General features: G+C 50.9%; 1 protein-coding gene across 3 annotated transcripts in view; it reads left to right on the top strand.

Moving 5' to 3' along the window:
- The window catches only part of uvrag (UV radiation resistance associated gene), a 72,096-nt gene that overhangs the window by 14,432 nt on the left and 40,556 nt on the right, over positions 1–17,108 (top strand). For 2 of the 3 annotated variants that reach the window (XM_027029229.3, XM_035535563.2), the window contains exons 7-12: positions 3,419–3,524; positions 6,444–6,570; positions 8,772–8,856; positions 10,270–10,357; positions 10,552–10,612; positions 12,909–13,074. In XM_027029229.3, coding sequence (XP_026885030.2) covers positions 3,419–3,524; positions 6,444–6,570; positions 8,772–8,856; positions 10,270–10,357; positions 10,552–10,612; positions 12,909–13,074 — 633 coding nt within the window. The remainder of the gene's footprint in view (positions 1–3,418; positions 3,525–6,443; positions 6,571–8,771; positions 8,857–10,269; positions 10,358–10,551; positions 10,613–12,908; positions 13,075–17,108) is intronic. The other variant, XM_035535564.2, reaches the window with a different exon arrangement.

The raw sequence follows: 17,108 nt of genomic DNA, 5'->3' as shown, positions 1-17,108 counted from the left end.
TGCTAGGAAGCGACACGCTGTCCTGAAAATGAACGTCTGGAAAATGCCACTTCAGGCCAAAACCACGAAAGTTACCGGCTGTTGAGAAACAAACAATTGCTAACTGATGATTCTCAAAAAATAGGACTGCTGTTATTTTAGGTTTGTTGGTGTGATTGTGTTTTGATCTAAGGTGTATATGTGTGTTTGTCGGCGTGATTGTGTTTTGATTCAAGGTGGTTGCGTGTTTTGCATTTGTTTGCATTCGTGGGTTTCTATGTAACCCCTCCATGCCCCCCTGATTGGCTGACTAGCAGCGGGCGGTGCGCTGATAAGCGCTCAGAAATGCGTGAAATGCGATAACCGCCGCTCACCGGGGCGGGGGGGGGACCGCCTATCGGATTCCTTCGTCTCGGTCACCACAGCGATAAAGCTGTCAAATGAGACTGGGCTTGATGTTTGCAGGTAGTATCAGCACGGCACATCGCTTAAACTCTAACGAGAGGACAGTGGAGCTGAGGTAGATGTCAGCAGGAGGCGCGAGGCACGTGGAGGTGGCAGACTGGCCTTTTCGGTTACTCCTGAGACATATAAAGGAACGTCCACGCTCCCCGAAAGACGTGCGCGGGCGTTCTGAAAAGCTTCCTGAAGGTGAAGGCTGGTCTGAAAGTGGGTGTGTAGGATGCTGTGTTTCAGCGTCACAGCGTGAAGATCAGAGCAAGATGGCGCTGGGAGTTATCGCTTCTGCCGATGTTAACACGTCTGGGGAGAGGAAAATGGGTGGGTGGGTGGGTAGGTTGGCAGTGTCAGGGGAGCGGTGGCTAAAATCTGGCGGCATAAGGACACTGAGCAGCCTTGTGTCCTGGCTGGATTAGGACACTAAGCATCCGGAAATCGAAGCTGAGGAACTCTTGAATATCAGGAGTGCAGGACCTTGGCAGGCACGCTGTGCGTGTTGAAAGTTATAGCCTGTTCTACAACACCGTGACGATATTGGCTTTGACCACGTCTGTCAGCAAATCCTTTTTCCTTCACCAATCAGGACGATTTGCGTTTAGCTCAGATTCTGCCAGTAACCGCACCAATGAGAATCATGCGCTGTGATGTCATAACACCTAGGGGTTTCCGAGGGGAAAAACCCACCAAGGCACCCCACTCCGCCTGTGACCCCGTACTCTTTCTCAGCACCGGAAGGGCCGCCGCCGGAAGAGGAGGATTACAGGGAGGTGCAGAACGTGGCGGAATGGGAGACTGGCTGAAGGCAGCGGAGACGCGCCTCCTCTTAAAGCTCTGGCAGGTCTCTGTTCCTCTGGGTGGTTGCGTTGGAGCTCCTGAGGGAGGCAGCAGAACGGCGGGCAGACAGTTCAGGGGCTGTTAGCGCTGTAAACGTGTGCGTTGGCAGGCCGTGGGGGCTGTTACGGCTCTCGTGGGCGGGGCCTCACCGGGATCCATAAAGGTTGTTACGTGTGTTATTATTATGTCCGCAGTGGCAACCATATGCACTCCTGAACGTCCTTGCGGGACGGCAGGAAGAATGTAATAGTCCTGCAGTCAGTGAGGGGGAGAGAGAGAGCGAGAGAGAGCGAGAAACACCAAGAGGAAAGGAAGGAAGGAAGGAAGGAAGGCAGTAAAGGAGGGGAGCGAGTGAAGCCCCCCCCCGGAGTAAACAGAGCTAACGAGAAAAGCAAACTTTTAGCCGGACGCTCACGCGTACACACACACACATAGAGACAGAGAGAGCAGTTCAACCCCTCCACCCCAGCCATGTAGTGTGGCGAGCACACCCCCCCGCACCTCTCTCCAGGGTCCTGCTCCTGTCCTGCTCCTGTCCTGCTCCTGCCGGGTTCCTTTCCTGCTCTACGCAGGAATCTGGCAGCAGGATGTTGCTCCGAGATTGCGAAAAAGTGGGGATGTCTTTTGACTTGAGGTTCAGGATTGAATTTATTTATTTTTTGTCAGTATTTAAATATGAATGAATCACTGGAAAGATATTGGGGTTGTTGTTTTTTCCCTTCTGTGTTTATTGCCAGCGCTTCTGACCTTCTCATAGTAGTATTTTCATGGGGGGGGGGGGGGTATAGAGAAGGATGAAGGTGTTTGGTGTTTTGTGCTCTCTTCACTCTCAATATGTTACATTCTGCTGCACAATAGCCTGCCTCTCTCTCTCTCTCACCTCACGAGCGACTGCTCCGGTGGGTCAGACCATGTGCGAGAGCCGTATTAACCGGCTGATTGGTCTTTTATGCAGTTAGGGTTCAGAGGAAGCGTGGCCATGCTGGCCAGCTCTAAGACAAACAGGCCCTCACTCTTGTTTAGTGCTAATTGGCTTTGAAGAGTGAAGAGGCGTCTGGGTTGAATATGACTCGCAGCGCTGTTTACATTACAGAGGGAGCCCTTTGTTCTTGCCGCCGAGTCTGATGAAGAAGAACACGCGGGTAACCGACACCGCAGGAGTGTACGGTAAAAAACAAACACACGTGCGTCGCCATGGTAACGTTTTAACCATCTCCATGGACTCGTTTAACCTGATATAGCTATTCTCTGTGCGTTGGTGCACCCTTGGGGCGTGGCTGACCTCGGGGTGGTCTCTGTGGTGTAGCCTGGCTGACCTTGGGGTGGTCTCTGTGGTGTAGCCTGGCTGACCTTGGGGTGGTCTCTGTGGTGTAGCCTGGCTGACCTCGGGGTGGTCTCTGTGGTGTAGCCTGGCTGACCTCGGGGTGGTCTCTGTGGTGTAGACCGGCTGACCTCGGGGTGGTCTCTGTGGTGTAGCCTGGCTGACCTCGGGGTGGTCTCTGTGGTGTAGACCGGCTGACCTCGGGGTGGTCTCTGTGGTGTAGACCAGCTGACCTCGGGGTGGTCTCTGTGGTGTAGACCGGCTGACCTCGGGGTGGTCTCTGTGGTGTAGCCTGGCTGACCTCGGGGTGGTCTCTGTGGTGTAGACCGGCTGACCTCGGGGTGGTCTCTGTGGTGTAGACCAGCTGACCTCGGGGTGGTCTCTGTGGTGTAGACCGGCTAAGACTTGGTTTGTTAGGCCTCAGCCAGCTACAAAAACATGGCTGTCACTAGCTCATCTTACATCACTTTTGTTTCCTTCACATCTGTGTGTGTGTGTGTGTGTGTGTGTGTGTGTGTGTGTGGTCTTTGTCTTCGAAGAGTCCAGTTGCTTTTATATCAGAGCTCTACTATTACATAAGTATTTGCTGCTCAAGTTGTAATGAAGTAATGTCTCTGATTTTCAGTGGGAGAATGTGTTCCTTGAGTAATGACCTGCATCTCTCTCTCTCTCTCTCTCTCTCTCTCTCTCTCTCTCTCTCTCTCTCTCTCTCTCGCTCTCTCTCTCTCTCTCTCTCGCGCTCTCTCTCTCTCTCTCTCTCTCTCTCTCTCTCTCTCTCTCTCTCTCTCTCTCTCTCTCTCTCTCTCTCTCTCTCTCTCTCTCCAGACTACACACAGCCCAGAGGGTAATCAAACAGACGCAGGTCACGGTGCAAAACATCGGCAAAGAGATCGAAGAGAAACTGCGGGCGACGGCCAACTCCACGGACCGGGTGAGACGCCTGACGCGTCCGGCACAGCAGCCCCAGTGCCAAGCCAGCCCATAGCTGAGACTCCGGGCTTGGAGTAAATCCGTACGGCCCGTCTCCTGAGAGATGTTTCTGGCCGGGCGAGCCTGAAGGCAGGAAGTTGGTGTCAAGCTGTGGTGTATCTGCGTGTCAGGGCTAGAGCGGTACAGTTCCCTCAGTCTGGGTACAAAATAGACAGCCCCTAAAGTCCTAGCAGTCCTGGGTGTTGAATGTTTTTAGAGTAGCCTGGTTTCCTGTGAGCTGGCTGGCAGTGTGTACACACACGTTGGGTTGTGTGTGTGGGGGGGCAGAGAGCCAGCTTGGCTCTATAGTAACCAGCTGTGCAGGATGATGGGGTAGCCAGCGTCCAGAGTATGTGTTTTGCGGGGTCTTGTATTACACTGGCCATGCGTTTGGGTGGAGGTCGGGTCTTGTACGCGTCCGAGTGTTGCGTCCTGTTGTGGGTGGAGGCTGTGCCCTGTGCTAAGGTGGATATCGGGGGACTCAACGTGGGCTCTGAAGCGCCTCCCCAGGCGTTCTGTCCCGCGGTGACCTTCAGGGGCCAAACCCACAGAGGAAAGGAAGTGTGTTTGGAATTTTGGGGAGCTGGTGGTCTGCACAGCTGTGGAAGCAACGTTGGAACGTTGGAGTGTTTCAAGTAAACAACATACTTCAAAACCCAGAACTCCTGCTCATGACAGCACCTCCTCTAAGTCTAAACATCACATACAAATCTCTCTCTCTCGCTCTCTCTCTCTCTCCCTCTCTCGCTCGCTCTCTGTCTCTGGTTGATAAAGCACATAAACTTTTTGAACTTTTCTGTGCTCTTGTAACACGTGCACACACACACACACTCTGGTATGCTCTCCTGCAGTATATGCATTCGGTACTGAGGATCTAAGATCGTGGGTGTACGCAAGACCCTCTTGGTGGCCATTTTTAAAACCATAAAGGTAGTCCAGTTGCCAGAGCCACATGTGCTGGGTTTTTGTTAGCATTAATGCTAGGCCGAGAACTAGCCCTGGCGCTGCTGCAGGCGCAAGCTAGCCCAGACTACACACAGCCCAAGTACTAGCCTGAATGCTAAGCCAAACAGCTAACCCGAGCGCTAGCCCGAACTCTCGCCTGTGGTCCGGGCTTGTCCAGCTCTCTAAGGTTCCATGCTTTTAAACAGGATTGGGCTTCAGCTCTGGCCATGCAGGTGGAATAACTGCCCTTCTGCTCCCATTACTGTGGAAACAAGCTGAACTCTTACACTGGCTCTCCCTCGCTTGCTTCTCTCTCTCTCTCTCTCTCTCTCTCTCTCTCTCTCTCTCTCTCTCTCTCTCTCTCTCGCGCGCGCGCGCGCACACACACCGCTGTTCCTTGGACCTTGTTAAAGGTGCCGGACGTTCCAGGGCTGTATGTGCGCTCATCCTGCTGGCTGTGAAGTCAGTTTGGAAATCACCCAATGGTGCAAACACACTCCCCGTCTGGCTGTGCTTTTAGGAGTCGACCTGTAGTTTGTACAGTGTTTCGTCCATGAGGTGTTTGTTTGTATGTGTGTATGTGTGTGTTTCGTGCCTAAGGCAGTGGAAAGTGGCACGCGAGTGTGACTCTCAGCCTGGTGTATGAGGGTAAAGGTGCTGTTTGGATGGAGGCTCTATCAGTTCCCTCTGAGCATCTCTCTCTCTCTCTCTCTCTCTCTCTCTCTCTCTCTCCCTTCTCCAGCCGAACTGATTAGAGACCCGAGATGGTCTCCTTGATCGGGCTGTCAATCACCCCCCCCCCCACGTGTCTGAGAGGGGCAGAGAGACTGTGAGAGAGCGAGTGTGTAAACCTGCATCACTGCGCCATGTGTCCAGGTTTTTGTCCTTCATAAATGTGCGCGTGCGTGCTAAAACACACACTCGGGGGTCCTGGCAAACGCGCACCTCTGCGCTCAGGAACAAAGACTGATCTGTTGATCAAGCAGCCCCCTGGCTGGTTAGCCTTCATAGTGGCGGATTACGATAGTCATCGCCGGACCAGATCAAAGAGCTCAGCAGAAAAGATGACCTTCCCCTTTATCTGCATCTCTTTCTCTCTTCCAGTCTTTTACACTCTCTTGCTTTTTCTCTGCCTCGTTCTCTGCTGTCGTTTGTCTGGGTTTTCCTCCATGCCTGCTGCATCCCTCTTGCGAAGAGGGAGAGGGAGAGAGAGAGAGAGAGGCAGGCCATTTCTCTGTTTAACCTTAAGCGGGTTGCCAGTGCAACAGGTCTAAAGTGCATTTACGTTTACGGCATTTACACATAGAATACATCCTAGCCGGTGCACTGGGTTGGAGTCCAAGATACCATTGAGCTAGAATACCGGAGGTGAAGTGTCATTTAAAAAGGCCTTCGACATTTAAATTGCCATCATAATTCACATTCAGAAAAGGCGTTATTGTCCATCACATGACTGTAAATGTGGGCACACGCAGCATAACGCATCGAACACCCACTGTACTAAAATCATCTTAAATGATTCTTCTTTGCTTTACAAGCAAAAGAAATCAAATATTTTACAAACGTTCTCCCGTGCTATAGGTAGCTTAAATCAGCGCTCCCTAAGCCACGCGTATCTGCTCCGTCTGGGCATGCTTGTTTGAGTTTGGGGGTTTGACTTCCTTGGGCAGGCTTGTTTTTGGTTTTTCTCTTACCTCTCCGTAATAGATAAGTAGCTGCCAGTCAGACAGGGCAGGATTATCAGTAAGAGAGAGAGAGAGAGAGAGAGAGAGAGAGAGAGAGATATATATATATATATATATATATATATATATATATATATAAAATACGACCTAGTCTCCGAGTGTGTGTATCAACTCTGTCTCTCTCCCACCGCCCCCTCTGTGTGTGTGTGTGTGTGACTCTCTCTCTCTCTCCCTCGCCCGTCCGTCTGCAGAAGAAGGCACAGGAGGGCATGCGCTTGCGTATAGACGTACTGCGCAGCGAGCTGGAGAGGCAGAAGAAGGCTCTGGTGAAGGAGAGGGACACCCTGCAGAAGGAGAGAGCCCTGCTCCAGAGGAAAGGTGAGCGAGGCACGCTTCCCGCTGTGGCCTACGCAGCCCCACACACTCAACACACACTTGCAACTTTCTGAATCCCAGCCTGCTCTCGTGAACAGACTCGTGTTGCTCTGGAGGTAGGAGAGCTGCTCTGTGCTTTTACTCATTCTGCCACCACGCTTTGCTCTTCACTCCAACACACACGTTCGCCGTCGGGCCGATGAATGCGGCCGTTAATAAGCGCGTAAAGTGAGCGTCAAACACTGCACCCAGATCTCACAGCGCCCATCTCCCACACTCGCAGAGACTCGAAACATCTCACGCTGCTCCCTCCATCTTCTCCTCTTCTCTCTCTCTCTCTCGCTCTCGCGCTCTCTCTCTCTCTCGCACTTTCTCTCCCTCTCTCCGAATCACCCTCACTCATGCCGTATCACTGTTGCATGCATGCATGCACACACACACACACACACACACACACACACACACACACACACACACAGTCAATGACAGCTGTTTAACACTCCTTGTCTCAGGATGTATTATATTTGAGCTTATACGTGAGGGTCCAAAAGCTTTTGAGTGTCTGTGACAAACAAACCCCCTTTAAAGAAAGAAAGTACCTGTCTGGCCAAGAAGTTCTGAACCCCCCCCCCACACACACACAGTGTGTAAAAACATACTAAACAAAAAAAAATTATTTTTTTGTTTGTTTAGTAATACACACGCACACAGAGCGCTCTTTCCCAGAGGCCTCTGCGATCTGTCCTGCGTCTCCTCGTTCTGCCCGTCTGGGCTTTTTGGAGCCGTTGTACTGTCACTACGGTTCAGCTCTGATAATAAACAGGTATGTGGCAGAGGAATTGCTCTCAGGATCTCCACCGTTTCAGCCTGTCTTCAAGCAGGAGGACGCAGCAATGACAGAAATTAGCTTAAGTGTAAACATGTGTGTATGCGTGCTTGTGTGTGAACATTGAGCATGTGTACGCATGACTGAGTGTATTGTAGACGTAAATAAAGAAGTCACGTTTACAGCAGTGTGTGTGTGTGTGTGTGTGTGTGTGTGTGTGTGTGTGTGTGTGTGTGTGTGTGTGTGTGTGTTCTGTCACATATCCAGCTGTGTTCTCCCATGTACAGGTGCGGTGTAGCGTATCTCTTCTGCGTGCTGTAAATGACCCCCGTTAAAGTGACGTGACCGTAGAATTAATAGCAGTTTGGCCCCTTTTTGTTCTGGTGCTGCACAGATCAGAGGCCCATAAATGTCAATGCCCGAGTTAGCAGTCCACACACACACACACACACACACACACACACACACACACACACACACACACACACACACACACACACATAAAATTAGAGTGTGGTCACCACCAAACAGCAGGAGACCCGCTGTGCTCTTCTGAGCTGGAGAATGGTTGAGTCGAATTGAAGTAAGAATTTCTCGGATTTGTCCATCGTCCTTCCGTCCTGTCTTTAGCGATGAGGAGGACGAAGGCGAAGCTTCGGGTCTGTTCTGAAGGCTTCTGCAACGCTGCTGTCACCTGCCGTCTGGACCCCTCCCCCAGACCCCCTGCTACCCCGCTGTGGACCGCAGCTGTGTTCGCAATGCGTCACCCGCGTGGGGCGGACGTACGGCCGGGACGCCGCGTGCGGTTTGAGGTAGACGGGGATGGCGTTTAAGCGGTGCCGACCCCACAGGCCCCGCTAATCTACTAATGTCAGCCAGCTGCGCTGTTTGTGCACGTCCCGTGTTTGCTACCGCGCGGCCCCGTGGTCTGTGTACGCACGTGACCGGAGACGTTGCGAACTGCTCGCAGACGGGAGACGGGAGCGAACTGTTGAACAGGGCGAACCGTTTTAGAAAGAACAAAGTCCAAACTTGAGCTTTAATTTCTGCTAAAGGCATGGTGTGTCCTTATTTTCTTAATAAACAAAGCGTCTTTGCCAGCTTCTTTGGATTCTCGTCAGCCTTCCGAGTCTTTAGAACAGCCCTTTTTTCCCTTTAATTTAGGTGGTTGTTGATGGAGAGGAAATGTTTTTGTGTGTTTGATTAAAGGTACGGCTGTTTAATAGCGTACCTACGCGCCTCCTCACCTGTGCAAATACCCATCCATCCTTTATTCTCTTCCTCTCTGACTCCTCCATCTCTCTCTCTCTCTCTCTCTCTCTCTCTCTCTCTCTCTCTCTCTGTGTTGAATTCTGCTGTTCTTTCTGGTCCTCCTCAGAGGAGGTGTTCTCCACCAAGCGCCAGAGGCTGGAGGAGGAGCGGAACTCTCTAGCAGACTTGCAGAAGGAGTGCACCGCCAAACGGTGAGGGCGTGTGTGTGTGTGTGTGTGTGTGTGTGTGTGTGTGTGTGAGAGAGCAACCTAGCATGCATGTCTGCATGTTTTGTAACCTACCATAGCCCACTAAACACTGCAACCTACTAAATACCACAACCCAGTACAGATCATAACCTACTTAACACTGTAATTAAGTGTTTTCAGACATAACTGATAGTGAACTGTTTACACTGCAAAGCCCTGAACACCAAAACCCAGTGACACACTCAGTCACGCCAGCCTTGCTGTTCACCAAAACACTTCATTATTGTGTGTCGGACAGAGAATCAGTAAACTGAGCTGTGTGTGTCGGGGAAGTACTGGGTGTGAGTGTACCTCAACTGTCTGCTTCTTAACTAACACGCTCACACACACCCACACACGCAACCCCTCCCTCTCATCCCCACCTACAATGTCAAAGTCAGTAGCTGTTTGGTTGGACATGAAAAACTAACTTTTCTGCAAACCCGTATACCTCATCTAGTTCAGGGCCTGACTGTGCCTCCCCCCTCCTTTTCTGGGGTAATGGTTTGTCCCATGTCAGCTGACAGGTGTGTTGTGATTGGGGTTATTCCCCTGCCGCAGGGGGGTCAGAAAGGAGGAAGCAGGGTGTAATTTTGTAGTTAAAATAATTGAGCTGCTCTTACAATTACCACAAGGTGCCTGATTTCAGAATTGGTGCGTTTGCAAAGCTGGCTTCCCAAAGCTGATATATAAACCTGCTGTTGAGCTACCAGGCTGTGTAGTCAGACAGCTGCCTCTCTATCAGTCTGGCATGGTTTGGTCAGGCCATGTGCTGAGTAAATGCTGTTCTGAATTACTGATTCACCCTGCCATGAGTACTAACTGGAGAATCACTGAATCACACTGTCTGTGGGACTCACTGTGGAATCGCTGAATCACACTGTCTGTGGGACTCACTGTGGAATCGCTGAATCACACTGTCTGGGGGACTCACTGTGGAATCGCTGAATCACACTGTCTGGGGGACTCACTGTGGAATCGCTGAATCACACTGTCTGGGGGACTCACTGTGGAATCGCTGAATCACACTGTCTGGGGGACTCACTGTGGAATCGCTGAATCACACTGTCTGGGGGACTCACTGGAATCGCTGAATCACACTGTCTATGGGACTCACTGTGGATTCATTGAATCACACTGTGTGACTAACTATTTTCTTTTTCTGTAAGATTCAGAGATTCTACAATCATTATAATTTAAACAAGTTACATTTGTTAAAGGGAAATAAAGAATGAATAAATCGGTAATTAAAATAAATCACAGGCAAAGAACAGAAATATTCTCAGTATATTTATGCCCCTATTTATTGTTAGAACGCAATAAAGCTGACTCCTACACGTACATGCGTGTGTGTGTGTGTGTGTGTGACTTTCACAGAGAAGTGTTTCTGAAGTCAAAGGCCCAACTCACCTTTCGCTGTCGTCAGCTGCTGTCAGAGCTCTCGTACATCTACCCCATTGATGTGGTGAGTCTCTCTCTCACACACCCACACACTTACCCTTACTAGCTTGTTGTCCTAGCAGGGTAGTTGTAGGACCACTGATGGCAGCCCCGGCCCCCCGGGGAGGGCTGACTGTGGTGAGGCGCGTGAGGAGTGTGTGGGTGTGTGTGCTGAACACTTTACCCCGTGTGGGCTGCTCTCCTCTGTCTTATTTACAGAACCATCAGTCAGACTACGTGATCTGTGGTGTGAAACTGCCAAACTCCGAAGACTTTCAAGGTAATTTTATTTAACACACAGTTTGACTGTCTGGCATGAGAGTGTTTAGTTATAGATTTTGTTTGTAATATGCATGCCAAGTGTGTGTGCGCGTGTGTGTGTGTGTGTGTGTGTGTGTGTGTGTGTGGGTCTGTCTGTCTCTCTGTGTAAAAAGTAAAGATCTTTATGGGAAACTCGAACATTTTGCATCTGAAATATAAATAATTGAGGCATCTGTGTGGCATTGTGATTTACTGCTGGTGTTTTAGGCCTTGTGACAACAAGTGTTGATGCTCTGAATGAAATGACGATTAGCCGTGTTCCATTTGGAAAGCGTTATTCATCCTGTTTCCTGCATGTGTCACCGTGTGTGTTGCGGAAAATCCGATTGGGATTTTCTCATGCAGGCAAGCGTGACTTCAAAGCACTCCTAGAAGGTAATAGAATCCAGGTTTAGGTACCCACCCACCCACCCATGTCTGTTTAAGTACATTCCAGTCAATTACACACAAGTCTCTTGCTTGCTCTGTTTATGACACATATGATTTTAATAATTTTATTTCATTTGGATTTCCACAAAAAAGCAAAGGAAAATTAGACAAGCCATTTTAAAAGTTCTTTGCAGACATAGTGACCCTTTTGTTTATATAGACACTAACACAAAAATCCTTTGCAAAGACCTAAAACGGTTATAGAAAGTTCATCTTTACACAGGGACAGATTTTTATGTAGACATCGAACTCTAGCAGAGATGGAGCAGTTCCCTCTTGGTTCTCCCGTTTGCCCAAACTGTGCAGTTTGAGCACACGGCCCCAGGACACGCCCCTCTAGACTGTTAGAGATTAGCATGCGCTTAATATGCTATGTGATAGTCAAAGATGTATTGAGCAACTGTTGTTCCAGAGGTCTCAGAGCTTGTTCCACGTCAGGCCTCGTCACGCCCCACGCCGGGCAGCTGGGTGCAGCAGGCCGCACCATTACAGTCACGTGACTGGACAGTCCAGTGAGGGTCAACCGCACTGCAGTCTCTCTAGGTTAGAAGAGATGTTTCTGGAACCTGTTTAACGACATTCAGAGGTGAGGAAACGGCACAGTAAAAATCTTCGATGGCCAGTGTCTGCTCCTGGCACCAGTATGAACCGTCAGTCTGTCCTTTGCCCAGTGAGCATTAGACCGATGACCCTCCTTCCCTGCATGGGACACTAGAGAGCTCGTGCGGTCGCTCTCTTTCTCTGCCCCCAGCTGGGCCAGGGCCCTGGGTCATGGTCTCCGGAGGTTAGTCCCACACAGCAGGCTGGCTCTCAGTGTTGGAGCGTTCTGCATGTGGGAATCGGAACCAGCTCCTTTCAGTTGCAGAAAACGGCTCCTGTGATTCCATCCAAACGTTCCGGAGGTAAAGACAAGTAAAACTTTACTGAGCACGTTTGTGGTGCAAAACAGGAAAAAAAAAACAACACACTGCATGTAGCTCCTTTTTTTAAAAGACATATCCGCTTGGTGCTTGTATCCTCTTCTTTGTAGTCTCTTAGCAACCAAATATTTTACGTGCACGTTTACTTTTTATTTGTGCGCCGTTAAATGTAGCCGCTCGGCCTTTTTACGTGACCATCGGCGCGATTGTGATTGTATGTGATTATTTTGGAAGCGCACGCTTAAGGGTTTGATTGCTAGGCTCCTTGCTAGGGCGTGCCTCCCCGCGCCCTCGTGCGTGCGTCGGGCCGCTTTGGAGATTTACAGACAGGCCCGGTCCACGCAGAGCCGCTCTGGAAAAGAACGTCTCCCGAGCGCCGCAAACGTAAACGTGGCGTTAGGGTTGGAGTGACCCGGAAGGGCAGAGGAAGGAAAAACCGGCCCCTGCAGCATTTTGAGTTTTTCATGAAACCTCAGAGTGTGCGTCTTCATTTCAGTAAGCGAGTCTGACTTTCAACTGCTGCAGGCTGTGCGCGTGTGACCCTCCGTGACCGGGCTGAAAAGCTCAGAACGTTCTAGAACCGAGGGCGCGAGCGGAGCGCTAGAGTTCTCAGCCAGCGGGTCGCAGTAAGATGAGAATTGTGGGACTGCCGCTGTCTGGGCAGGGCCGCCGCCCTGAGAGGGTTCATGTGTTCGCTTGCCCTTGCACGCCCATCACCTCACCTGATTACCGGTAGGCCCAGGCAAGCCAGCCCCGGGGGAGACGCTATGACGCGTGGCGCCCTGGCCCTCCTTTCCTGGCAGACAGGGGCCCTGGTTCTGTTGCTCTGTGCTGTACCCTGGGGTTTCCCCTCCATTAATGGGTCCCTTTTCATTTTTTCTGTGTGTGTTCATTTCTTGATTACAGCAAAGGATGACGGAAGCGTGGCGGTTGCCCTGGGCTACACGGCTCACCTGGTGCTGATGATTTCCTGCTTCCTGCAGATCCCCCTCAGGTATCCCATCATCCAGCGGGGCTCTCGCTCGTCCGTCCGAGACACCATTACCGACAAGCTGATGGAGAAGGAGAGAGAGTAAGAGCCATCTTCGTTCTTGCGCTCGTCCTGCTGCAGATTGAAGGCAGATGTCCGTATAGCTTGCACAAGTCAATTTAATCAGTCAGTTCAACCAGTGTTATAAAGGTTCTATTACCAGTCACCTCAACGTCATCCTGTTAGACAGATCATTAGCCTGGATGACCGTGTGTTTTCACAGTCTTGCATTTCTCTAAAGATGAAAGATAAACCTTATGCCGCTTTTCAGTTGTTGCTGTTTTGTTTTTTTGTTTTTTTGTTGTTATTGTTGTTGTTTTTCCCAGTTTTTTGTAATGATTATTACAGAGATGAAGTGTGGCTTCACATGGAGCTCTCTGCGCTAGGTTTGACACAGGCCTGTGCGTGCATGCGTGCGTGCACCTGTATGATTGGGTGTGAGTGTTGTGAGGCTGCTGCTGTTAAACCCAGCTTACACACCAGGGTTTCTACTTTCATCCTCCTGCTCTGTCCTTTTTCTCTTCCTCTCTTTCATCTGTCTCTTCTCTTTCATCTGTCTCTTCTCTTTCATCTGTCTCTTCTCTTTCATCTGTCTCTCTGTAGATTCACTAGATTTGCCATTTGAGTGAGAGAGACGAATAACACACTCAAAATAAGCTCCATGAGACCGAAGCAAAGTCTCTCCGTGTGTGTGTGTGTGTGTGTGTGTGTGTGTGTGTGTGTGTCTTTGCTTAACCATATAAAGAAGTGCCGGCGTCTTCCTTCTGATTGGTCGATTACTGGCCTACCAAGGCTTGAGCATGTGACTCTGTACGGTGTCCTGCAAGGACCATGGCGTCTCTGGCCCTGTTCCTCACTGGAGCTCCTGTTCTCTCTGCACTGGCTCTTTATACCCATCCTGGGGGACCTGGGCCCGGCACGGCAGGGATGGGGTTCATCCGGAGCAAAGCTGCCTCTGGAATTTTCAGCACGGCAGCACCTGCACTTACTGCATTCATATGTCTTACTATATTTGGTCCCAGTGCGGCCGGAATGGCGTTTCCCATAGCAGAGCCCAACTCAAATACTCTCAGGATGCTGCGGTTTCTGGATCGTTCTATAAGGCACATAGCACTGTGTTACAGTTCACGTCCCGCGGGATGTCTCTCGGTCTGCGGATACACAGACCCTCATCCTCGGGCTGGCCTTTCTGGACGTGATGCTGTGGTTGCCATGGAGAGTGGTACACACATCTCGGGCATGGCCTGTGGGATTCTGAGACCATTTTGCTGGAAGCTGGCTTTCCCCTCCAATGCCTTTGTGTGTGTGTGTGTGTGTGTGTGTGTGTGTGTGTGTGTGTGTGTGTGTGTGTGTGTGTAACTAAGCTGAAAGCGGCTGTCGCTATGCGGTGATTACGGTGTCGTGGCGCACAAGGCCCCAGATATCTCACGCTCTCTCATTACTTAATGACAAGGGCAGCAAAGGTTGATGGGTGGAATCAGAAAGGCCTGCAGCCGAGCTCTCTGATGGGTGTGATGACGAGATGCATGCTGGGAGCTTTAACGCAGTACTCCGCCACGGGGTGGGCATGGCTGTGGGTGTGGCTTCCTCCAGGGGGGTGGGGGTGTGTGTGTGTGTGTGCGCGCGCGCGGGGGGGGGGTGTAAAGAGTCATTTTTCTAATAATACAAACATGGACACATTCTCTCACACTCACACACACACACACAAACAGTTACTCACTGACTGACTCAGTCATTGGCTTACTGTCTCACTGACTCTGACTTTAGTGCTTCATAGCCAGTATCAACTCCAGAGTTTCAGACAGATGTGTGCAGTCGTGAGTCAGACGCTTGAATGTGATGAAACCAGTGGGTTCTAGACTAAATCTTGCAGCTCGGTCGTTTATTTAGAGCTGACGTTGCGTTTTAATGGTGAATTCAGTTCTGGGGTTGTTGAGTCTGGATGTACCCTGTACTGCGCGTGTGTGTGCGTGAGAAGCAGAGAGAGAGAGACAGCTCTTTGTTCTTGCGTGTTTAATAGCAGTGCTTCTGACCCAGGTAAGGAGTGTGTGGGTATTTGACTTTATTAAAAACGGTGTGCGAGTGTGTAGATTGATAAGGTGACTGAGGTCAGAAGGCTGTGTGCTGTGAACTGAAGCTCTACAGCTGTCTCATTAAGCGGGTGGGCGGGTGTGGGTGGGGGATCTTGCCCTACTCTGCTAATCACATACACACACTAACTGACCCACAGCGGTAAGCGTTGTACTTAGTTGGTTAGTTGGTTTCAGAATGTTCAGTATGAAAAAAAATTAAAACCTGCAGAAAGAAATTCCAGACTTACACGTTCACACAGGAACAGCTCACACTGAGAGACTCAGTTCATAATATAATATTTTCATTCAATTCAGAATTTTTTTTCCACTTTGTCCTGCACTAACAGCATCTGAGCTGATGTGGCTGTTGGTGGTTTGTCGTTTCCATAGCTACCATAGCCAGATACCTGTGCTGTTTTCCTGTAACTTGACTGTAGAGTTGTTCAGGAAACCTTGTATGGTGGCAGCGCAGCGTGACACAGACGCGCCGGTGCGAGGTCGAGTTCTGCTGGGCGCTGTAGCGATCGTTGGTGTGAGGTGATGCGCCGGTGGACATGGCGACAGTCATTATTTGTTTTATGGTCTTGTGCACAACCTGTAGGATCTTTCACTGAGCAGAGCTCATCTAGAGAGCAAGAAGATCAGAGAATGTTCCGAATCCAGAACTTCTCATCATCTCTAGAAAGTTCTGCATGGGATGATGCAGCTCCTGCTGCACACATTGCGCATGTTCAAGGCTTTCTGGAGGTAGTTTAATAAACCCGCGTTCCAGGCTTTCTGGAGGTAGTTTAATAAACCCGCTTTCCAGGCTTTCTGGAGGTAGTTTTTTGCTCGCTCTTTGCTCTGTTATTCTGCGTTGGACTACGGCCTATGTCCTTTTTCCCACTTCCCCTTTTCAGCTGGCTCACGCCACGTCGGCTCGTCTGTGGGGGTGGGTTTGGTGATGCGTGGGGGTTTACGCGTCCAACCTCTGTTAGGTGTCTGTGAGCAGGCCTGTCTGGGTGACCTTTGACCGGGCCTCCTCGCCTCCGCCTCTCCGCTCCCTCCAGCGTGTGTATACAGCAGCACAAACGACGTGTGTGCAGAGGCGAGCCACCCTCGCAGGAGGCTGCGCGGTGGGGCCCGTCGTTAACCTGTCAGGGCCGTGGAGCTGCACGAGATGAGCCGGGTGATGGCTGACTTGCTGCTGTGAGACCCGCGTCTGGGCTCGGCCCGCGTGGCCCTCTCGCTCAGAGTGACGGCAAGGCTGCTGAACCCAGTCTCTCCCGTTGCCTGGAGACGCAGCGCTGGGGCCTGGTGTGTGTGTGTGTGTGTGTGTGTGTGTGTGTGTGTGTGTGTGTGTGTGTGTGTGTGTGTGTGTGTGTGTGTGTGTGTGTGTGTGTGTGTGTGTGTGTGTGTGTGTGTGTGTGTGTGTGTGTGTGTAAGAAAGGGTGCACTGTAAGCAAATGAGTGAGTGAATGAGGTGGTGGATAGGTGTGTGCGCTCCCAACTGCACGAAGCTTCACACACAACATCCTGCTCTGTCGGTCTGTCCGTTTTTCTCTCCTTTCCTGCTAACCGCTCTTTCCCTAAACGTACTCGTGTGTGGAATGTGGGGTTCTTCCTCCTCTCTCCCCACCCCCCGATCATGCATGCTTGAAACGCAGTGGGCTCTAACCACACATTGCACCCACATTTCCTCTCCGCTCATGAGCCAGCCCAGGGAAGGGGGGGTGTGTAGGGGCGATGTGATCCAGATGTCTTCTGGGTGATTGAGTCCAGAGACCGGCCTGTTAAAAACCCTGTTTTTATTATTGTGGGTCGCTCCACTTTATCAGCGGTTCTTTATGAGGGGCTGAAAAATGAAAGTAGGGATTGACACGTCCGTGCGCAAGCTCAGGGCTCACGTTGGGGGCTCACGTATGCGCGCAAGCTCGGGGCTCACATTGGGGCCTCACGTCTGCGCGCAAGCTCGGGGCTCACGTCGGGGCCTCACGTCTGCGCGCAAGCTCGGGGCTCACGTCG

This window comes from Electrophorus electricus, chromosome 19 (genome assembly GCF_041902795.1).
Source record: "Electrophorus electricus isolate QZ-2024a chromosome 19, ASM4190279v1, whole genome shotgun sequence".
Classification (NCBI taxonomy): Eukaryota; Metazoa; Chordata; class Actinopteri; order Gymnotiformes; family Gymnotidae; genus Electrophorus; species Electrophorus electricus.
The sequence above is the reverse complement of the archived record's forward strand: the minus strand, read 5'-3'. Positions and strand labels throughout refer to the sequence as shown.